Genomic DNA, 24,633 nt, shown 5'->3' on the forward strand with positions numbered 1-24,633 from the left:
AGGCTTTTAGAAAGCGTGGAGTAGATTTAAATACCTCTGCTTAGATTGGAAAATTGATCAGTTGTCCTTATCCTGCTACCCCACTGCCAATGTAGCTGAGAAGCCCAGGAGTTGCTACCTGACATCTCAGCAGCTGGAAGGCTAGAGACTATATTTGATAGAAAGCATAGGTCGCTGCATTTTGAAAAAAATTCAAGTCTCATCCAACCTGCACACTCTGTCTTTGAGGGTGTACTGGCTACTTTTGTGTGTCAACTTGACAACAATTAGAGTCATCAGAGAGGAAGGATCCTCAGCTGAGCAAATGCATCCATGTGACACAACATTTTCTTCATTAGTGATCAATGGCAGAGGGCCCATCCCATTGTAGGTGGTGCCATCCCTGGGTTGGTAGCCCTAAATTCTATAACAAGACAGACTGAGAAAGCCAAGGGAAGCAAGCCTGTAAGCAGCACCCCTCCATGGGCCTCTACATCTGCTCCTGTCTCCAGGTTCCTGCCCTGCTTGAACTCCTATCCTGACTTCCTCCAACGAAGTATAAGCCAAATAAAACTTTTCCTTTCCAAGTTGCTTTTTGGTTATAGTGTTTCATGACAGTAATAGAAATCTTAGGAGTGGAACTTCAAAGCAGTCTGAAGACTGCGCAACATGCAACAGTGGATTGGTGCTAGAACAAGAGATTTCCCGTGACCAGACAGTGTTTATTCCTCACTCCTTGCCTTTTCAGAGTTTTCAAATATGGCTTTGTCTGGCAAGTCTGAATGTTTTCAGTTTTCTTGGACAAAAGAGCTCTAGAGGGCTTGGAAGATGTGTTAGTTGGTCAAGTGCTTGCCACACAAACATGGGACTCCAAGTTCAAGATCTCACACTCATTCAAAAGTTGAGCACAGCAGTGCATGCCTATAATCCCAGTACTGGGGGTCTCTAGGGTATACTGGCCAGCTAGTCTATCTAGGTTAGTTGATGAGCCTCAGATCACAGTAAGAAACTATTTCAAAAATAAGTTGAAGGGTAGTTGAGGGGGATATGTGACACTGACTCCTGATGTCTACATATATGTGCATACAGGTACACACACACGTGTTCACACACATATACACACACAGCTGGATCAGAGGGAATAAATCATCACTCTGATAATTACAGCTTGTCTGGCTTCCTGTTGTTAGACAGCACCAAATACTTCTGTAGACCTAAATATTTAGGATAGGAGATTATTGCTAGCAAACATGTATAGATACCAGCACTATTCTTATAACCTTCCAAGTATCCACATTAGGCAATTAGAACAATACCCTCATTAACAACCCAGGAGCTGTCATTATCCTCTGGACACACGAGGGGTGGGTGTGGGGTGGGCAGGGGAGAATAAGGAAGAGACAGGTTGAATATCTCACTCAGTATTCCATGTAGTATTGACAGTTACAATTCAAATACTGTTTTCTCTTTTCCTTTTCTGTTACCCTTCCTTCTTTTTTCCTTCTCATTTTCTTTCTCTTCTTGGTGGTTTACTGTTGAACTCTTTATTAATAAGTGGAGCTACACATATTCAATGGGTACAATTTAGTGTTTGGAGCTAAGCACATACTCATGAAGTCATTACTATAGTCACTGCACAAACCTGTGCAATGCCTCCCAGTCACCTTCCGCTCCTCGGATTTCTACTATGACTGTTGTGTTTTGAGAGAAGCATACCAAGCATACAATCTCTTTATGACAGGGTAAAGTTATCAGGGAGGTGTTATGTGAAATAAGTCCAACATGGAAGAACTGACCCTCCATATACGATGAATGTAAAAGTATTCAAATGCCTAGAAGCAGAGGATGGAATAATATTTGCCAGAGAGTGTGGGGAACAGAAAGTAGTAAGACTTTGCCAAATGTTTCATTCCTACCAGGTGAATAAGTCTACAATGAACAAACCTATATAGAATCGTGCCCATGGTTAATAACAATTTAATGTGGATTTTAAAAGTTGCTCACAATAGTCCATGTTCTTGACATCTTCATAACATTGCACGATAGCTAGACTCAGTGATAAAACACTGGTTTGTATACTCTTGAATATGTTATGTCTAGATAAGATATACTAAAGTAAAGAAAGGGGCTATGAACATGGGAAGGGTTAGGGAATTGAATGCTGGGGTCTAAGTCAATGTCTCTATTCATCAACAACATGAGGCTACAGTGATCAACACCCAATGGCAAATGTTACTTGGTTTCCTACTTACAGTTAAGTTAACATATGGCCTGACCTTCTCTGTGCTTAAGGGATATAGAGACTCTCTGGAGAACTCTGGCTGGCTACAGAGTAGCACATGCTTTTGAAGATTCTAGAAGGGTGAAGATAGTCCTTCCATTTAGATTTCTATAGTACAACATCCTCTGACCCCTCTCTATAAAGTCCAAGTCATCTGGCAGAGCATCCTATATACATCCCTGCAGTTGTCTAAGCCCCAACACTGCACAGCTTTCTACAAAAGCAGAGGTGTGCTCCTCAACTCAGAAAGTAATAGCTCCAAATACACTACGCTCTCCTCTGTCTCAGCCTGGGAGGCCTCTGCCAAGGGATCCATGCCGTTAGTGGCACAATGTGCAAGAAACTACTCGGGTGATTTCAAATAACCGCAAAGTTTAGTAGCCTACCCTCCAAGTCTGTGGGAGTGTCAGTTTTTGCTGCTGTATACTAAAACGTGCTGTTGATCTCAGTGTGCCATCTTACCTGATCTTGGATCACAGCACTGCCAAATGCCCAGATGGCAGCAAACACAAAATAGAGTTCATATATTTCCTTGGGGCAGTCTGCAGGGATATCCTCCTTTGTCAGGAGGCACTCAAGGAGGTAGCACAGCATCTGGATCATACTCTGCTCTGGGACTGGAATTATTTTCTTAAATCTGCAGAGAGAGGGGAGAGGGAGAAAGAGAGAGAGAAGAGCTAAGACTCCACGAGCATTCTGCTCTTGAGATGCAACTATACAGCCATGGAAGCCCATTGGTTTCCATGGAAGCTCATGGCATTTTTTTTATGTTCCTTAGGAGCACAGAGGATCATGTGTGGGCCTTCTCTATCCTCAGATACTCTCGGGTCAGTTTCCTTTTAGAGTTGATCCTGATGGAGCCTTCTGAGATAAGGTTTCTTGTCTCATCTCTCCTCTGATACCTTCTTTTCCTATCTTCTCCTTTGTTTGCATGGCAATTTATTTGGGGAATGCAGGTGTGGAACAAAATGAACCAGTGTCTATGTTTTTGCCCATCATGCAATTTCTTCAAAGCCCCTAAAAATGCTAAATTCTGGGGATTGTAGCTTAGTGGTAGAGAACTTGCTCACTATGCACAAGATCTTGGGTCAATCTCCAGCACCATCTGTGAATGTACATATACACACATGCATGTGCACACACTCATATGGCCATATAGTTAGTTTCTCTCTCTCTCTCTCTCTCTCTCTCTCTCTCTCTCTCTCTCTCTCTCTCCCCCTCTGTCTCTTTCACACACACACACACACACTTCTATTCCTCCTCCAACTGTGTGGACAGTATACATCATGTAAACATATAGCCAGTTCATATTACATTTTGCTATGGGATGCTGTCCTACTAGGCTGTGGGAGGCAGTCACTGTTATCCAGTATTACCAGATGAACAGCACTACCAATAGTCATCTTAAAACTCATTTACTGCCTTTGGGCCTCTAAGTTGACTGGCATCCCCTTTCTCCAACTCTTTTGTTTGCAGCTGCTTGTAATCTGTCTGTAGTTTTTACAACAGCATGCATGTGTGGTCTAATTGTAGACATAACTTCCATGAGTAATGAGGAAGGCAAGCCCTAATGACCCATTCATCACTTGTTCAATACATACTTGTGACAGAATAATAAAATGTCATCATCTCTGTCTCTATATTGGATAAGGCGCCAGAATAAAAGATACCAGTTGCCTCTCTACTACAAAATGCAATTCCAGACAACCCAGGTGGGACCAACTAGCAACTCTGACCTCTGGCCTTCTTAGTGGTATTGAGGGTCAAAGTGATTTCAGTGAGAACTTTGGTTTTCGGCAGATACACTATGTCCCACAGGGAGGCGAGGGTTTTTCCTGAGGGGAAAGCAGGGAACAGGCTTCAGTTGGGTTGCTCTGAGCTGGAAATTCTGATGTCTGAGAAACACAAGGGGCTCGTGGATTTGAGATCATTTGTAGAGAGGTTTCTGCTGAGGCATCCTGCGCTCCAGTTTGTCAAAGCAAGGGAGAGGAAAAGGTTTTGGGGTTTCCAGTGAGATCCACATGTATGCGGGGCTGTTTGTAGGCTATAGAATCACCTTGCAGAATTTTGTGTGACCAATAGCACATCACTAGATAAATGAGTTGGACACATATCTTTCAAGAAGAGTAGACAGGAGATGCTAGTGATGAGGAGGTCTACAAGGAGCTCCCACGTGTCCCAAAGGAAGGAGTTAGATTTTGAGAGCTATAGTTATAGTAGCCATGGCTACACAGTTCCAGCCAAGTGACATGTCCCCTTTCTCTTTGCACTATCTTCTTTCAGCTCCGAGGGATGAGACGGTGCTTTTACAGATGGGAAAGAACCGAAGATGAACACTGCCCTTCCTCACCATGGAGCAGTGCTTCTAAATCAGAAGTCCCCATCGTAAATAAGGTCTGGTTCTTTAAGTTTTCAGTACACTGCTGCATGCACATATGGTGTGTGTGTGTGTGTGTGTGTGTGTGTGTGTGTGTGTGTAACTAGAAGTGAGTATACAAATATTTATTACCAAAGAATGACCTGAAGCCCTGCAACCATTGACTCCAATCTTTTGTAAGTATTTGTTTGTTTGAGGCAGTCATTTTGGCAAGTAACTCAATCTTGTACCAGTCTTGTAACTCAATCTCACCACACCTTCCTCAGTTTCACAATTATACACTTGTGGGACCATACCTATCTCACACCTAGATCTTACTCAAGGGCAGGAGAGGAACCAGCTCTATGAAACAGTTTTGCAGGGATCCTAAAGTTGATTTATAGTTAAACCTTATTGAATGAATTATACCAAAGACCCTTACTACATGAGCTCTCAGATGATCAGTGACACGCAGGCTGCCAGTATCTTCAGGGAATAAACTGGGAGAAGTTTGATAACAGCTCAGAAGAGATGGGTGGCATGCTTCCAATACATATAGCTTTAATAGCAAATCACCTGGGGAAATTTATAAAGCAGGGGAAAGTTACACATTCTCTCAGAGGGATCTTGGCATGTTAGGGAGTTTTCCATCCCCTAGTAAGAGAGAGTGCCAACAGCAGGCAGCAGTAGGCACAGCTTAAGGCGAAGAGCCTCAGGAAGTCTGTACCACACTTTTTGAAACAGATGTTTTAGTGAGTCTACCAGAGTGTGTTGTAATAGCAGGAAGAGGAGCCATACTGGGAGAATCCTCTCTTCTTAGCACTGTAGGGGAGCAGCTGTGAAAAGCCATCTTACAAAGACCCATGCTGAGCTGGTGGTTGGGTGGCACAAGGCCATCTGCAAGCCAGTTCTCGAGAGACTCAGAACAAGTGTCATAGGATGCTATAGTGAACCTGGTCTAGAATTGTTTTAGACTGCTGGGAAGAAACCACAAGTCAGAGACATGCATGGTAGTCAGTGAGGTGGAAACATAATCAGAGCCAGAGACTGCAGAGGAATAAGTGGTGTGGACAACATGAGGAAGGACTGCCTGGGGAAGAGCCAGTGTTACTACCAGATTCTTGAAGCCCACCAAGAGGTGTGGCCAGTGTCTGGGTGCCTGGGAAGGAATACTGAAGGACTTAAGATTTGGAGCCCACAGAGTATAACAGACTAAAATCATGCTCTCTCCCCACCCAGCTATCTCTTCCACATTGATCCCTCCTTTGCTTTATACCTAATGCCAACTTTGCATGTGACCTTGCCAGAAGATGCAAAATCAGCTTTGGACAAAATTCAAGTGTCTTCATAATAAAAGCTTTGAAAACACTGGGAACAAAAGAAATACATCTCCAAATAACAACATCTGCATATCAAAATGCCTATAGCCAACATCACAGTAAGTGGGTAAACCTCAAAGCATTCCTTTTTAAGTCAGGGTTAAGGCAGGTTGGGTGTCCACACTTGCTCAGGATAGCACTTGAAGTCTTAGCTAGAGTAAATGAAAGAAATATGATTGGGAAAAGAAGTCAGAGTATCCTCATGTGTAGATGATATAACAACTCCCTAAGGAAACTCTTGGATATGATTCATATTTTTATAAAAACTAATATACAAAATCAGAATCATACTGGGGCAAAGGATCTGTGACTAGATAGGTCATAGGCCCTAGGAGAAAACCTACTAACATTCTGCTAAACAGACACAGTTTCCAAACAACTCCTATGACTCATTGCTGTACCCATAGATTAGATTAGTGCATCTCTCAATTCTCACTCGAGAAGATTCTTGTGGTAGATGGTGAGTAACCCAGAGCCTCACTCCTGTTCAGTGGCAAAGAATAAGAGACTGTGGTGTGTTAAGCCATAAACTAGAAGTCTGTACATCTCCCTGAAAGGCTAAGGGGTCATAGCATGAGAGGAGCGGGTGTGGCAGCAGTCCCAAGAAGGCGCCAGTGACTGCAGCTAAGTCTTATGACTTGCACCTGACTTCCTCATACACCTGAAAATAAGCCACAACCATCGTGAGAGCTGCACAGGTGCACCATGATGCTGGTGGTTTAAACAAGTCCATATTTGGTGGAGACATGCCCCTGCCGCCCTGATTGGCTGAAGCTGTGTGCCTGGTGAGGTGACGTGGCCTGCTGTGAGTGGATGGGGACTGAGAGTATATAAGAGTGAGAGGCCCGGGGTTCGGGGGAGATAGATGAGGAAAAAGATGAAGTGAGAGAGATGAAGACTGAAGTTTGCTGAATAAACTGTTGTTAGAAGGACTGGTGGTCGTGTTGTTCTTGCAGGTCGAGAGCAAACCCGACAATAGCAGAAGGGGTGGGAGGTGTAGAAAGATTATGAGAGCCAGAGATAGTAGGCAGCTATAAGAAACAAGCATTTGTTTTGTTGTTTGTTTGGTTGTTTGTTTGGTTTTTGATATGCGGGGTGGTTGAAAGTATGAATTTAAAATAACCATGACTACATACACAAGACTAACATGAGCTTAGGCCAGACAAAAACACAGCCTGGAGGAAAGGAGGTTGGAGAAAAGCCCTGACCTGGGTGAGGAGCTATTGGTATTTGGTAGCTGCTGGGAGAGGAAGCATCAGCTTTTGTCAAGTTTATTACCCGTGGCAGATCAGAGACATGGATCTGAGAGGAGTTCAAAGAGGGTGAAATAAATATGATTGGAAAATATTACATGAAATTCTTAAATAAGTATAAAATATTATCAAAACTAATATCCTTTCTAAATACCCATAACCAGCATGCCAAGAAAGAAATATGGGAAACACTTGTGTTCATAATTTCTTCAAAAATAATCCTTAACCTAACCAAACTAAGGAAGCAAAAGACCTCTATAAGGAGAACATGGAATATCTAGGAAAGAAACCAAACAAGATATCAGAAGCTGTAAAGGCTATCAGTACTCATGGATGAAAATAGTTAACATTGTGAATGTGTTACAGAAGTAATCTACTTATTCGGTGTAATATCTATAAACGTTCTAATGACATTTGTCTCAGAACTAGAAAAAATTAAGTCTGTATTGAAACACACAATGTAGAAAACAGTCTACTATGGATATTACTATGTGAACCTCTAAAAATACTAACAACAACCTACCATATGACCCAACAATACTATGCCTGGGTACTTACTGGAAGGTATCCAAGTCTACATATCACAGAGTTGAAGCACTATCCACAATAGCTGAAGTATAGACTCAACCTGTTGTTCAGCAAGGATGGATGGAAAAATGTGATTTTATACACACACACACACACACACACACACACACACACACACATATACATACACATACACATATTTTTTTCTCCTGTCATACAAAGGAATGAAGTTGTGCCATTTGTAGGTAAATGAATGCTATTTGTATTAAGAAATGATTATATTAAGAAAATGAAGCTGGTCACAGAAGGACAACTATAATTTTTCATTTGCAATTCCTAGATTTTATATAAACATGTAAGAGCATGTATGCATTCATGATGGGGAAACAAAAGTGAAACTTTTCCGGGAGAACAAAGAGGACTGATGGGTATGAAGGATATCCACTGAGGGTACAACATATGTAATTGCATGGCAATGTCTTTTTGTGACACAGTATCATGTATAATGAATATATGCAGCAAATCAAACAATTTTTTATATGTGTTGGTACACCTAGGGTCCATGCAGAAACTAAAAGAAGAGGGAACAGCTGTTGTACAGCAGTTTTCTTGGAGACTGAAACATTCTATCCTGTAGGGAAGTTTTTTAAGGTACAAGATAAACAACTCAAGAAACCCCTAGACTGACCATATTCCATAGGTCCCTCCATCTACAATAGTATATAAACAGGAAAGACTGCTGAGAGTCACTGTAAAACAGGCCAAGCTGCAAAGACGACTCTGAGACCAGACTAGCTGCCTGGAAGAAGCAGAAATGAGTCTAGATACCTGGAGAAGGTTTAGACCAACTAAGTCACTTGGAAGGGCCACTCTCCAACCTGTTGAACTGCCTGCAGGCTGGGCAGTGTCCTCAAGGTCCTTCCCAGCTTTTGTGAGCTGTTGCCCATGTTGGGATGGGCTTTGATGATACTGCTGTCTTTGAGTCATTTCTGCTTCTATAAGTAATGTCTCACTCATATTCCTGAAAGTAACCCTAATAAAACTCATTGCTCTGGTGGCATCCATACTTTGGTTTCTTACAGGCTTCCTATCTAGGACATGTGTATTGTGTCTCTCAAGGAAAGCTTGTGTCATACAATACCAGCCCATCTTGCTACCACCTCATTCTCCTTCGGTACTATAGCTGCATAAGGTGTTTGTTTGCTTGCTTGCTTGAGACACTACTGCCCCTCCCAGGGTCTGCTTGCTTCCAGAGATACATCATATATGAAGGATGCAGCACACAGAGCCACCAGAGGCTGAATGCTGAATGCTTTTCAAAGGCTTCAGAAGTGGAAAGTAGTCACGAAGACAACACCCAACAGAAAGTACATCAGAATCAGTATTTAGTTAAATATCTAAAATATACCACTATCTCAACTAGTTGGCTACAGCTCCATTTCTGGGTATAAAGAATGCATTGTTAATGGGGGTGTATGTGCTTTTTTGAGTGGGGGTAGGGTAGGGTATATAGAGTAAGAGTGTCTGGGTTCCCCGTGACTTTGCCTCCTGTTGAAATCTCCCTCCCCACTGCCTCTGTCTTTGTAAGCAACTAGAATCAGGCCACTGATGAAATAGATATTGAGTAGTGGGCCTTATCAATATTGTCTCTGATCGTCATTCTTGGCCAAATTATGGTGATAGGTCCCGGGGCTACAGAATAATGCATCAAATGAAGCATAAATGCATATACCAGCCAATAAATTATAAGTGAGAGAGAAGTAGGCTTTAAACTTGGGAGCCTCTCTGTTGACCTATGTCCTATTCTTGCTTTAATAGTTCTTTGCTTAGTCAAGCATAATTAGTCTTTTGTTTAAGTGACAGGTGGTGCTATAGTTTGGATCTTGAATGTCTCCTAGCACCAATGTGTTAGTAGCTCGGGCTCCAATTTAGTGCAATTGGGAGGAGTGGAGCCTTTAAGAAGAGGGGATTAGTGGGGCCTTTTGGTGACTGCAGATGTGATTTTGCAAAGATATGGCAGTCTGATTTGTTCCTTCTTTCTTTTACTTCCCAGATGTGAGATGAATGCTTTGGCTCTGACACATGCGCTGCCCATGTGTCTCTACAGACACCCTTAAAACAGGGTCAACCGATTATGGACTAAAGCTGCAGATCTGGAGCCAAGGAAAATCTTCCTTCTTCACAAATTAGTTATCTAGGGTGTTTCTCTTTTGCAGGAATGAAAACCTGACTAATGCTGGTGGTTAGAGTAAAAGCAAACTCCCTGAATCTAGCCTTGGCAGGACTGGTCAAGTGACCTATCACATTAGATCCCTCAGGATTACACAGTCATGAACAGGATATAGGTCTACATCCTTGAAAATTTTATCCTTTTCACCTAGTTTAGTTGGAGGGCCAGCTGCCTGCTCTGTAAGTCGAAGGCTCTGGGCCCAGGATGGCTGTCAGCTATTATAGACATTTGTCTCCCATAGACAGAACCATGTGGCTCTTAGGAAAAGCACTTTAAGCCAACCCCCTTCTTCCCTCTCCTCCGTTTCTATCTGGTTGATAACAGGCATCATATGGCCATCCTAATGTGTGTTTCCCTCTGCCAACTGCTGTGTCTAGAGGGCTCTGGTTTTAAGAACAGGACAGAACATCAGCAGGGTTTCAACTGTGAGCCAGAAAGTTCTTTATGACTTTACTGATGTAAATTTTTTTCCTGTTTCTTGACCTACCTGGTTCTGAGGGTGTCCAAGCAGGTAGGAAGATATTTGTCAAACAGGATGGTCAAGTTGGCTCTCTCAGTCTGGACTTCTCTCTGATCAATCCAGCTGCTTACTGGAGGGTTCCATCCCAGGTCTGCAGGGTTTATGTACAGGATCCCTGAGTACACAGGACATGTGGTTAAGTGAATATTCCATGCATGTCAGTAGATTCTTCATACAATAAAGACCACTTCTCAGTATGAAAAATGTGCAGAAGACTGGACGGGGACCTGGGTCTTTGCCTAGGTCAGAGATGCACATGGATTTGCTGCTGAGGACCAATGCCAAATCAAAGGATGAATGGAGAAGAGTGATGGATTAGAACCTGGGGAAAAGTCTAGATATGAGAAAAGAAACCTGGTATTAATCAGTAATGGTTGTCAGAACATGTGAATGGGATGTTGGCCCAGTGAGGGAAGTGGAGGTCCCCTAAGGATATGTCCACATCTTAATTGCTGCACACTCTCAAATTTGCAGTATTTACCAAAGGCCATTTCTGGATATAACAAAGCTGAAGATCTTAAAAGGAGATTGTCAAAGATTATCTAGATGGGACATTTGTCAATGTAACTACAAGGGAGAGAGGGAGAGAGAGAGAGAGAGAGAGAGAGAGAGAGAGAGAGAGAGAGAGAGAGAGAGAGAGAAAGAAAGCTGGAGTGCCAAGTGCATAGGCTAAGGGCTGCCTGAGCTTAGAGATACAAGGGTTAATGCTCCCAAGAGCCTCTGGAGGGAGCCCAGCCTTATTGTCCTTAATTGTGTATGTTTAACTTAATGGAAACATGAGCAAATACACTTTTGCTGTTTCCAAGGCTACCAAGTGTATATAATGTGTTACACCTGTCACAGCCACCCTGGAAAATGAACAGAGAAGGGACGCCACCTGCTCTCCAGCCCCATGTTCACCAACTTCAGTGTGGCTATTCAGAGAACATCTGCCATTATGTCTGAGATCATAAAGTTTGGTTTCTTTGTTATTTATTCTTTTATATTATTTTATAAAAGCTTTGAGTAGTTATAGTGAGATATCCATGATATATAAATTGTCACACATTTAATGTAGACTTCTTGTTAGTTTTGTGAATCCAAGTGTAACCTCTCACCATGATGGCAGCCATCAATATGCCCATCCTTATGGTTCTCATGCTCTGCTCTGTTTTTGTTTGTTTGTTTTTTTGAGACAGGGTTTCTCTGTATAGCCCTGCCTGTCCTAGAACTCACTTTGTAGACCAGGCTGGCCTCGAACTCAGAAATCCACCTGCCTCTGCCTCCTGAGTGCTAGGATTAAAGGCGTGGGCCACTACGCCCGGCTGCTCTGTTTTTCAGTAAGATCCTAGTAACTGTATCTTCCTACCTTCAGCCTGAACATCTCATCAAAAAGGCCCCCTTTTATCCTCTAGTCTCTGCTAATAAATTGAGTGGGTGCAGACAGGGGAGAGGTAGTATCACACTGCCATTTGCCATGAGGAGTTAATGAGAAGCAGCGATGATGCCTGTCTCCACTGACAAGGAGGCCAGACCTGGTCTGGATCTCGTCCAACTCAAGACATTCCCATGTGTGTAGAGTTGTACAGATCAGGGGCTATTCCCCCTTCCTTAGACAAAACACTTTTCCTGAAGGTACAAGGCCACGTGGGTGGCCTAAATCTCATGGTGCCTTTTTGCTCATGTGGGCATGGTTTAAGGGTTGAGAACTTGGCTAGAGTTTGAAGGATCAGGTTTGTAGCTCTTGTCTGGAGCTTCCTTCAACACATGACAAAGCCAATGTGCATCCTTAAGCACATTCCTCAATGGAGCCGTTTGACTTCACAGCTCAGCCATACCTGCTCTGGAGACGGTTGCTGGTGTGGCTGTGCGCAGGTGGCTGATCTCGAAAAGAAGACGCATTGTGGGGTTAAGGGGGATTCTCTCGTTGCTTGCCAGGGTCAGTACCTGCAATCCACAGAAGGGATAATCGCTTAGGAGGAAGCCGTGGTTCTGTCATGGTTTGAAACTAAAATGGCCCATAGGCTCATGGGAACAATAATTGTCAGCTCACAGTGCTGTTGGGAGGTTATGGAACCCTTGGGACTTGGGGTCTACCTGGTGGAGGTGGGTCATTGATGTAACCTGTGAGGGTTACAGTAGGGTGCTATTTCCAGTCCCATGTTCTGCATCCCATCTGCCAAGATGTGAGGCCCCAGCCCCATGTGTTTGCTCTTATTGTGTCTTTCCACCATGATGAAACTGATGCAAATCAGTTCTTTCTCCCTTAAGGTTCTTCTGTCAGGTGTTTAGCCACAGAGAAAAAGAAGTAGCTAATACAAATATAGTGGTAGCTAATGGGGTTTGATGGGCTCTTGTCAGCTGGGGATGTGGATATGCTACACTTTGAATATGTTCCTCAAACGCCCTAAGACGTAGAATTTTAGAGTTGGTTAGACCTGGAGGTTTCCATCTGGGTATATGGATTAATGCTGAAATATGGGCTCAAGTCTGAATTCTACCCTTTGCTTTCTCTTGTCCTTCTCCTGCCATTCAGGCCCAGCTTTCTCACCTGTAGCCCTGTGATCAGACTAAGATGGAGACTGGTAGATCCTGGGAGAGAAAGCAAGGCATGATGGCAGGTAGGTAAGTGATCACAGGCATCAGTGAACATGATGAGAAGAGACTCTTGGGAGGCAGCTTCAGTGAGACAGCTCATTTTAATGGGGGTGGGAGAAACTAAGGCTATTTAAACTTTTGGGGAGTGAGTAGGGGCTTTCAGGGTGAGTGTATAACATTGGACATGGCTAGGGTGCTTCGGGATGCCTCATTAGCACATGGAGGGATTCCAGGGGCTGCTGGGAATTACCTTATGAAGAGAGAAAGTTTAACCTGGCTACTGGGATACATGACATCCTACTGTGAGTAAAGGTGGGGCATAGGCTACACTCAGCAGGATATGCAAGCCATGGGGCAGAGGGGGAGCAATCGTCCTCCTGTCCATCTTAGGGTGAGATTTCCAGGGTTTGGATGCAGCTTGAACCTACTTTTGCTCAAGGCCTGCTCCCCACTGCTCCATGGCTTCCTTACTCCACATTCTTTCTTCTTGGGATTACACAGGATTACCTGGCTAGAAAGCCTCCATGAGGTATGGTCCCTTGATCTTAGACTTCCATTCTCTTAGAATTGTGAGCCAAATAAATATCCTTTTCAGTCTCCAGTATTCTGGCACAGAGCATGAAACATGGACAGGACTGGTTCTCACTACCCTTCTACCCACCATAGTATTACTATGTAGCCCAGGCTGGCCTCAAACTCACTATGTAACCAAGGTGCTCTAGAATTCAAGATCCTCCTGCTTCTGCCTCTTGAGGGTTACAAGTATGTGCTCTCACACACGAATGTTTTCTCTAACAATCCAATCCCCTCTCTCCATTCTTTTGTATCCTTTCTTCCCTCACCCTTGCACCTCAGTGAATCTGAAAAAAAAATGTTATTTAAACACTGCAAATTGATGCTGATGATTTGAATGAACCAGACCATATTGGAATAATAAAACTATAAAAAGAAAGAGACTTCTGCGTTATACTTCTGCTCTTCCTTCTCAGCAGCCCCGCTGGGAAGCTATGCATTTATTCTAATGATTCTATGAATCTGGAGTCATTTGAACATTTCCAATCTGGACATGGTTTTTAAACAAGTGTAGAAGCAGCTCCCAGCATAACAGTCATTTTACTGAGTTGCAGTTAGATTCCACTGTAAGAAATAACATTTACTCTCTGGGGATATGCATTTATCATCCCATAGGGTATTTGACAGACTCGAGATGTTTCTCATATTTAGTTCCCTTATTTATTAAGGGGAAATGAATTACAAAAAAGATTTGAATGGATGACTAACATTTTTCTCAGCTCTAAATATTAAATGAATCCACAGACAGGAGATTCTGAAAGTCATGAGAACCACACCAAAATTGGGGTGGGCACTAGCAAGGCCTCTTAAGCAGGTCAGAGTGGGGACAGGTAAGTGCTGGGGGATTTTACTGAAGACATCGACAGCTGCTTATGCTAGGCTGGCCTTCATGTGGAATCAGGGTTTCCAGGTGTGCTGTCACACTGGAAATTTGGCTTCTCAGGGGAACATTGCATGGGGGTCTCCCCACACCCCAGAGATGACCATGGATAACATGCCGCCCCCAGCATGATACCTTGTTATCATCCATGACTGTGTTCAGAGACTCTATCCACATCGGGTCTATATCGCCATCCAGTAAGATCCACTTGGGCCCATCATGAGAGATGATGGCAAGCTCTCTCATGATGGAAGAGAACAGTCCTGAAAGGAATCACAGACAGCTGCTTTTCCACTCCAGCACCAACCCTCCTTCTCTTAACACAGCTTCCTTGCATCGGCTACTACACTCTGGAGGTGCAAGCCGACGAGACAGGACAGACCCAGCTTTGTATCTTGCTTTACCTGGTACCTGACCCCCATTCCCGAGGCACGTTTTCTGTGTACCAGACTAGTGACAGCTTGGCAGTGAGGACAGATCGGTAGCGGCCTTCTTGATGGTTCAGAGTTTTAAGTTCCAAAGGACCCAGCAAGTCATTTCAGCAAGTGATCACATCACACGAGAGTTACACCACGTTTTTTGAGGTGAAGTTTCTGAGCTTTGTAATCCCAGCCTTAGCAAATCGGGTTCATGATGGGCTTTTGGAGACAATTTCTTTCACTCTCACTACCTCACTCATTACCTGGGGATCTATACATTAGTTTGGGTAGGATTGATTTGTATAGTAAATTCTCCTACTATATAATAGGGTCTCTCTCTAAAAGATTAATTCAGATATTGTCTTATGCACCAATACTAAAATGATATAGTTTAAAACACCTATTGCATTGGCCAAAATATTCCTGAATATTTCATATTTTTGACATTGATTTGAATGGGGTTTTCTTTGTGGTTTTCACTTTTTGCTAGCTATTGCTAGTAGAGAGAAAAGCTACCAAAGTTTACATATTTTATGTTCAATTATGTTTAATAAATTATCTTATTAATTCCAGTGATTTTTTTCCCCCAATAATGTCTTCTGGATTTTTCTTACTGTCAAGCTGCAGAATTAAAAAACTCAAACTTTTTCTCTTTTTATTTTTCGGGTTTGCACCATATGCTTCTTCTCCCCTGCCTCATCGCAGTCTCTGAGCCGCTGGAGCAGGCCTGAATAATGATGAGAAGAGGCTCCCCTGACTGGCTCCCCTCCCTAAGGAGGAGGATATGCATAGTCATCAGGGAGGGCTGCTCTTCCTGAGGGCTTTAGGTACAGTGTGTACCATATTGGGGGAAGGGTCCATCAGATCCCATTTCACTTAGAACTTTCTGCTATGGAAGCAGCTATGGAACTTTTAGTATCTATCAATCAAATTAATTTCTCTTTTACTTTATCAGTGCATTTCATCGCCGTTTTATAAAACCAATTGTCTGGCCTGTACTCGAGAACTCTTTTGAGACTGTTGGATTCTATTTATGGTTACTTGATTTAGAATTTTCACACCTACAGCCATAAGATCATGATTTTTTTTCCTTTAGTTCTACATAAAAGCTGGTATTGAACTTATTCTGGATCCACAAAATGATTTCTGAGCCGTCATCTTATGGTTCAAAAATTATTTGTTCTTGCCTCTCTTCTACCTGTACATGTTAATCTCCACTCATTTACTCAAGCTCCTTACTTGCTATGGGCCGATGGTGGCTAATTTCCATCTTTCTCAGGAGTATCTATCTCAGATCTTATGTCATCTGCCAAAACATTCTTCTTAAATCTTGTTTCTACTGCTTAATAATAGTTTCTAAAATTCTTAGAGCATGTCATACATGTGCAGATGTGTATGGAGAACACAGGAGAGCCTTGGGTCTTCTTCTTAGGTGCTATCCTTTTAGCTTTCCTTGAGACAAGGCCCCTCACAGACCTGGAGCTTCTTTTGTTGTTGTTGTTTTGTTTGTTGTTTGTTGTTGTTGTTGTTTTGTTGTTTTTTTTTTTTTTTTTTCGAGACAGGGTTTCTCTGTGTAGCCCTGATTGTCCTGGAACTCACTTTGTAGACCAAGCTGGCTTTGAACTCAGAAATCTGCTTGTCCCTGCCTCCCAAGTGCTGGGATTAAAGGCGTGTACCACCACTGCCCAGCAGGCCTGGGGCTTCTTAAGTAAGCACGGTTAGGTGATAGTGAGGCCCAGAGCAGTCTCCTTTTCTGCAGCACTAGATTTATAGGCAAGTGACACTGCAAGGCCTTTAAAATGTGGGTTATGAGCTTGGCTCTTGGCATTCACAAGTCAAGTACTTTTAAAGACTGAGCTATTTCCCTAGGCCTGTCGTGCCTCTTTGTGTACACATACACACACCCTCACACAAGCACACAACCTCACACATGCATATACATGCACACATGCACATACAATATACACTGTTTCCCCACCAAGAATGCTCGCAAGAAACTTATTGATATTAAAAAAGCCCCAAAAGCAATACTCAGTGTAATTTTATCTGTTTGTTTTTGATTGTTTGATTTGTTTCCTTCTGAATAATTTCAGATTTTATCTTCATTAGTTTCATTTCCCTCAGGTTTAGGTTAATTGCTCAGCGGGGATAACAATTTCCTTTTTTCCCCCCAGTTTATTTTCTTGATAGAGTTTAATAGGCTTTGGAGCTGAATATTCAAAAGACCCTCTGGATTCTGTGTAAGCTGTCGCACTCAATGGTTCTTTGATGGGTCTCACCTTGATCACCTTCATGATTCATGGTTAGAGAACCTATTTCTTGATTTTCAAGTAGGAGATCGTTTGGGGTTATTTTCTTGCTAGTTAATTATAATTCAGTTGCATTATCAGAGAATGTGGCCTATAACATGAGACTTTGGAATTCAATATGTTTCTCTGAAGTTAGCTGAATTTTAAACTTTTAAAACTATTCCATGAACCTAGCAAGAAAGAAATATTTTCTATTTATGGAATGCAAAGTTGAAAACTATGTATCATTTTTAATTCAGTGATATATTGAGGATTCTTCTGTGTGTACACTTCCTTTTCTCTCTATGGATTTTGAAAAGGGGTATAGAAAATAGCACACTATATTTTTAGCAAATTCTAAAAAAAAAAAAAAAACTCTAAAGGGCTATATGCCATTTGCCTTGAAATTGTCCTATTTACTGATTACAGAATCTTGATTACAATATTGTTTCTGCAAGTTTTCCAAGCATAATGTATAAATTAAATATAGTTTTAATCGGCATTACAGCAATGTTTAAAGTGTTGAATTAACTTATCAAGCTCAAAATTAATACGAAATAAACAAGTGTCTGAGAGCATTCCAAAAATTATAATAGAATTATGAGAGCCAGTTTGCCTCATCAGACTGTAAAATATGCCTCAGAATGGCTGCATCTGACATGGAATGAAACTAGCTTAGGAACAGGAAAAGTTGAGAGTGGACAGACTGGGGAGCCTGGAGTAGGAGGAGCTCAGCGTGCATAGGATTTAATATACACCAAGCTGGCATTTAGACTCAGATAGAAAGAATGGCCTCTTTAATAAATGGTACTGGCAGAATCAATTGCCCATCTGGAAGGAAGTAAAGCTGATTTTTCTACATTGCCTCTTACTAAGCCCCCAGATAAATTCCAGATGGGTTAAAAAACATGAATGTAAAAGAATCCTTATTGACCAAATTTATGATCTTATATGTGCAGCTGAAAATTAGACAGAGTTATAAATGAACAGGAATCCCAGCTGCTAAAAGAGTGAAACACACATAATTTCCTTTAAAAAAATGCATGATAAGTTACAGCATAAAGTTCTATAGAAACATGATAGGAGACAGCATTAGCAAAACACATAATGTATCATAAACAGAGTTGTTTTTAGGGCTTCTGTTATGTGTATACATATGAATATGTGAACTCTTATACACCGATACAGAGTAGCAAAGGGAAACAAAACACAAGAGGCACAGCAGTAATAGCAACAAGAAGAAAAACATCACTAACAGGGAAATAAAACCCAGAGAAGCAGCTCATTAGCTTTCCTTGTTCTGGGCCTTTGGCGAAAACTCCTAAATTAAAGAAATTCAGACAGTTTGACTCTGATGAAGTCAGACATTGAACAATTAGGGGAGAGTGATATCTCCTCACCCAGACCACAGGGTTTGTGAGTTTGGAATTCTCTGCATCTCTATGGAGGACAACATTAGACTACAAGCCCTTCTAGGATAGAGCGGTTATCACCAGGCACTAGATTCAGACACTGTGACACAGCAGGCATCTTTCTATCACTACCAGGGCAGTGGCTGTAGTGGGGAGGGTTCCTTTCTGGGATGCTGGCAGGTACCACTTCTTTGAGAATGAGCCACAAGCTTCCCTTTCTTGCATATCCCTTGAATCTATATGAGGCAATGCAGCCACTCTGGGTTAATTTAAGGACCTTTACAAGATGGGGCTAGAAGAGTTCTTAGGGGAGGGACATCTGGAAAGCCAGGGTTCTCCTCCCAGCCCAAAGTGGCTTCTTCCTTTTTGATGCTCCCCTAATCATCTTTGGTGGTCCCCACAACCAGCTCAGCATCCTCTTCTCTGCAGTTCACCTCTTGACCTTTGAGCCCGACTAGAACTCTATAGACAGAAAAGACTTTGCCTAGGAGTATCTCATTCTTACCATCCTTCCATTCTCGAGTGGCTGGATTGATGATGCCAAAGAGTTCATCATTTGTGACAGCTTTGGGGTTGAGGTCAGTCCACACAGGGCGACGTCTCATGATCTGATAGGTCTTGTGTAAAGACCTCAGTACCTGTGACTTCCCGGTACCAGCACCGCCCACCACGAACACAGAGTGCCTTACAGCTAGCAGCTCCTCCAGCTGGACCACCTGGGAGGGGGAAAAGCAGTGGGAGGGACAGGTTATCACGCCCACTCTGCTGTGAGCAAGGCTGGTGTGTAAAGTGAGGCTCAGAGTAAACCATGGAACAATGGGAGTGTTCATCACCAAATGGAGGAGTGTCACAGTTCCCTCATTTGTGCATGTGAGTATCAGTGGCTAACTTCTAAGAAGCTGCTAGGTGAGGGGCATCCCAATTGCTGCCATAGTCTGATAGGGAAGAAAGTCATATTGGAAAATCATAGTACATAGGGGAAACATAACACAGGTATTTATGAAGTGTGTGGGAATCACTGATCTTGAAGACTACAAGAATAAGGAAAGGTTTAAAGAGAGTAGGGCATTTGAACCAGGGTTCCATACACAAATAGGAGTTTGCCCAGAGGATGCACAGGAAAGATATATTGGGAGACATGGGGTCAGGAGTATAACAGCATACAAAAAGGTTTGCAGTACAATATAGAATATGATGTAGATGGCTGGGTGATTTAGGGAGGATGGAGACAGAAAACACCATGGAGAAAGCGGTAGCATCAAACCACTATGCAGATGACAGTCAGACACTAAATTAAAGTTCAAAAGAACAGACTTGTAGACAGTCACGCTCCTGCCATTGTCTGCTCCTTCAATGGCTACCTAAAATACTGGAGATACAGCCCTAAATCCTTAGACTGGTTTAGAAATCCCTTAGGCAATCTGCCTCAAACCAAACTCCATTCTCATCTCTCATCCCCCAATATGTACATTTCCACCCACACAGACATTCATGCTGCTCACTGATGCTAATTTCCATGTCTCCGCCTTGAGCTTACACGTGCCCTTTCTGTATCCCAGCAATCGACAAGATCAGAGTGGCTACTTTTCTGGCTCACTAATTGGCTGACAGAGGTGCTTAGGTAACTTAGATAGATGCTAGTTATAGGGTTTCTTGTGATACCCTATGAGACCTGGTTCATTCTCATGAGAAGATGGATATAAAAGACTCCTAAAGTTGGCCCTAGCCAAGCCTTTCAAGCTTCCTTCCCAGATGTGATTGCTTGCTTGACGTACTTCTGCCACTGCTGGTTACCATGTTGGCCCTCACAAGGGCTGAGTCAAAGTAGGTGTTATGCCCTTGAACATCGAGGTTCCTGACTCACCCGCACGTCTATCTCCCAGCTAGAAAACTTACCTTCTTTGCTCCTGACCCTTAAAACTCCATGAGAATGTACCTTTGGCTGACTCTACAGCATGCCCTCTGCTCTGTGCTAAGTCCTTTCAGTCTGGACCCAGGACTTGCCAGCTGGAGGATGCTTTTTCCTGAATCTCTGTCTGAAGGTATCCTATCCCACAATCCCCTCTCGTCAGTCAGAGCTGTACTTCTGCCATGTTTTCAGAGAATCACTATGATGTCCATTCCCCACTTTCTATAGTTCTATGAGCTATTTCCTTTGCCTTTAAGCACTTATAATATGAATTTTAAGGGATCACGGGATTCCATGAGGGCTCTATGAGACAGTTTTGGGGGAATTATTTTGCAGAAGTTGAGGTGGAAATGCAAATGTGAAAGTGAGTAGGGGATGCTGTCTTCTGCTTGAAGAACTTTTTAGCAGAGGGCCTCCATCTTATCAGAAGCAGCTATCGAAAAGGAGACAAGAAGAAAGCAGAATGTCAGACAACTGGCAAAAAGAAAGACAAGATACTGGAAGGAAAACTGCTGAAGAACATGGCAGGCATTGGGGTGCTAGATGCCCTGACCAGACTCCAGAAAGTCAGGAAAGACATGACTCTTCCTGATTTTAAAACATCTTTAGTTACAACTGTTGTATGAATCTGGATGAATTTAACTCCTCCTGGAAGAGGGTGCATCCTAGGATTAGCCACTTTAATAAAGGGAACACCCTCAGCCTGGCATTCAGAGCCCTCTCTTTCACAGCCCCATGCTATCTCTCCAGTCTTACTGCAACCCACACCCCAGTTCTCATCACCCCAGTACCTTTTCCTTTGTCACTACTGAGCTCCCTGATGTTGCCTGTATAACCTCTGTGTTTCCTGCACACAGCCCTTTGTTGACCCCTTTTTACCCTAAATAGAAGGCAATCTTGCCATTCCTTACTTCAAAAGTCCATCTATCCACTGAACTTGGAGGGCAGGAGACAGTGAGTGGGGGGGGGGGGCTGGGGGTTGGTGGATCAACTGGGTACAAAGGGCAGGTCATGTTTTCCTTTCTTCTGTAAAATGAAATTCCAGCAAGGAAAACACATACCTCATTGCACTGGGAAGGCTGTGCATCAATTCACTCTGAAATCTGTCTTTGCATAACTGGGGCTTATTCTCTACCAGTGAACATACTGTGTGTTGGAAAATCCTCCCGGAAGATCTTTGCCATGCTTCCCTCTAGGGTGCACACTTCCTCCCTCATAAAAGAAAGGCCTTCCTGTACTTCCTCGTAGCCGTTCATTGTCCCACTTATGAAATGCCTCTGTATCATCTGCCTCGGGTTGTTGGGGAGATCGAATGTGAGACAGACTATAAAACCCGTGTGGGAACTCCAAAGTGATGCACATGTGTTTCTCATACCTATTTTTTGACAGGAAGAACAATGTATGTCTTTGTACTTAGATACCTTGGCTGTACTTTTTAGCAACTGTCTTCTTTATGGCAACAGCCAGTAAACCTGTTTCTATACAAAGCAGTCATTTCTAGCATTTATATTTCATATATACCCTAGAACCATCACATTCTGCAAATTATGTGTGAAAATGACAGACTCATGGAAAACCAGGATGAGTGTAGGCAGGGAGACATGCAGAACACTGTTCTCCAAGCCCTAAAAAAAAAAAAAATCAGCAGTGACTCCTGACCCTAACGGGAAGATCGCACAGTTCATTTTTACTTTGCCTCAATGTCAGTAGGCACGTTGCAGGCTTAAATCAGTTTAAGCACTGGGCTTCCTCATTAGAGAGGCAGGTCCTGTTCTGTTGGAGACTATTTTAATATCAATTAAAGATCAGACCCAGATGGAACCTTCCTCATTAAGCCACTGTTTGAATGTGAGGGAGATGGTTTCCCTGGCTCTCTGTGTGCTCTTGCAGCTTTTGCAGCAGAGCACGAGTACCCTAAATTGGTTTTAAAGATGCCAGCAAGATATAAGGAAGTTTCAGCTTTTCCTCTTAAAGTCTTTACCACTTAAATACTTCATTTTCTATTGATGTTAATGGCAAGAGGATTCTTGTTTCTCTTGTCTTCTCCACTATTATTCCACAATTGTGGTCTCCCACTAAAGAACTAAGTATATTGAGCTGTTTCTAATTGGATATATATCTGTACATCTAAAATTCCATTGGAATGACGGATGGAGTATAGTGTGTGGTCCAAGAAAAGAATTCAGAGACAGAGAAGGCTTGTCAGGGAAAGCCTCACATACCTTGAGCACAAAGTTGTCCTCAGCCTGGAGCTTAAGGTCCACGATTGCTTTCCGAACCACAGCCTCAAAGTCCAGATCTCTCTTCCTGGGGACATCCAAAGCAGGAAAGAGGTCACCTATCAGACCCATGAACACCGGCATGTCATCTGTCACGATCTTTGGGATGTTGAAGTCTCTCAAAGAACGCATCAGGACTTGGTCCTCTGGGCGGTCAGGGTCTCCCCGTTTCAGTGATCCTGCTACCACGAGGACAGACTTAATGGCACGAAGTCCCCAGTCATAGTGATCCTGTGGGAAGACAGCACCACTAAGGCAAGAGTTGCTTGGATGTGGAAGATCATATGCATGGGCTACATAACTCACACAGAATTATAGCATGGTCACTACTGAAGCTCAGGTGGAGGGTGGATGGATAATTCTCTGAACACTGTGCTCTTGGTCTGGCATTGCTTATACTTTTCCATCTAGGATAACACAGCAGACATTGAACATTCAAGGGGATGGGGCCCTGGAGGATGAACAAGGCTCATTTTCAAACTGATCTGGTTGTTCCTCATATATTCAGAGGGCATGAGGGCTGTCAAGAAGACAGCATCTTAGCTGTTAGAGAAGGTACAGGTTGAGCCTGAGATTTCCCTTAGAGGCTTCCAAACTCACCAAGAATAGTTTTCAAAAGGATACTTCCTGAAGCTAGGGGCATAGTGAATGGCAGAAATCTTGCCTAGTACATGCAAGCTCCTAGGTTTGATTCCTAACACTACAAAAAAAAAAATGTAAGCGTTCCACAGTACCACCAGTGCTGATGATTCTGGGGCAAATGGATCATTGGCCCCAGGGTTCCACCGCATGGCAAGGAGAGGAGGTGGTTCAGAGTACAGAGCTTGATTTCATATGAACCTAGGTTCTTGTCCCTGCTTTGCCTCCCACCACATCACAACATGATTAGAGCTGTGATAAATGCCACAAAGGAAAAGGTTCCCATGTGCAATGAAGACAAAAGATGCAATAACTATACCTGGGGGGCTGGGGAACAGAGATGGTCTCCTGAAGGGAAGGCATTACAGAACACTAGAAGGAGCAGAAGTCAGTTAGGCACAGATGAGGGAGCACTGCAGTCAAGAAAACAGGGTTTCCACTGACTCAGGATGAGATGATAATTTATCTCAGGAAACGCCTAGAGGACTCAGGGAGGTAGAACTTGGAATGAGAACCATGAATGTGAGCTGTTGAGGAAGGCAGAGGATGGAGCATTACAGCCTTTAACAGAGGGATCACAATTTGTCTTGATGCTAAGACCAGTGAGGAACATTTGAAAATCACTACTTAGCTGGTATCTCAAGAATGGGTTGAGGAAGCTGACTTGCCAGTAGCAAAGTTATTCTAGAGGCAGGTGCAAGAGTCTAACAGAGAGACATGGCTACTTGCAACTAGAGCAGCTAAAGTGTGCATGGAAAAGTGTTGCTTGTTCTAGTTAGTGCTAGTCAGGATTCTGCTGTGGTAATAAGCATCGTGGCCAAAATGAATTTGGGGAGAAAGGTTTACTTTAGCTTACAAGCTATAATTCATCATTGAGAGAAGCCAGGAGAGATCCTCAAGGAAGGATCTTGAAGCAGAAGCCACTAAGAGCCACTTATTCATTTGTTTCCAGGCTCACAGTGTACCCTCTTTCTTATATAGCTCAGGCCAACTTGCCTAGAGATGGCACTGACCATGGTGATCTGGGCCCTCCTACATCAACTATTAATCAAGAAAATGTCCTCACAGATATGCCCACAGGTCAGAATGATGGAGGCAGTTCCTCCACTGAGGCTCTCACTTCTTAGGAGT

General features: G+C 43.0%; 1 protein-coding gene across 11 annotated transcripts in view; it reads right to left on the reverse strand.

The window, feature by feature from the left end:
* Positions 1–24,633, reverse strand: part of Dnah9 (dynein, axonemal, heavy chain 9) — a 337,258-nt gene that overhangs the window by 183,319 nt on the left and 129,306 nt on the right. For 10 of the 11 annotated variants that reach the window (XR_003949434.1, XM_006533213.4, XM_017314522.2 and 7 more), the window contains 6 exons: positions 22,807–23,094; positions 19,181–19,391; positions 14,692–14,819; positions 12,344–12,452; positions 10,494–10,641; positions 2,723–2,897 (listed from right to left, as the gene is read on the reverse strand). Coding sequence is in view for 10 of the 11 variants with exons in the window: in XM_006533213.4 (XP_006533276.1) it covers positions 2,723–2,897; positions 10,494–10,641; positions 12,344–12,452; positions 14,692–14,819; positions 19,181–19,391; positions 22,807–23,094 (1,059 nt within the window). In the remaining variant the exon portion in view is untranslated. The remainder of the gene's footprint in view (positions 1–2,722; positions 2,898–10,493; positions 10,642–12,343; positions 12,453–14,691; positions 14,820–19,180; positions 19,392–22,806; positions 23,095–24,633) is intronic. The other variant, XM_006533218.4, reaches the window with a different exon arrangement.

Source organism: Mus musculus, chromosome 11, assembly GCF_000001635.26.
Source record: "Mus musculus strain C57BL/6J chromosome 11, GRCm38.p6 C57BL/6J".
Classification (NCBI taxonomy): domain Eukaryota; kingdom Metazoa; phylum Chordata; class Mammalia; order Rodentia; family Muridae; genus Mus; species Mus musculus.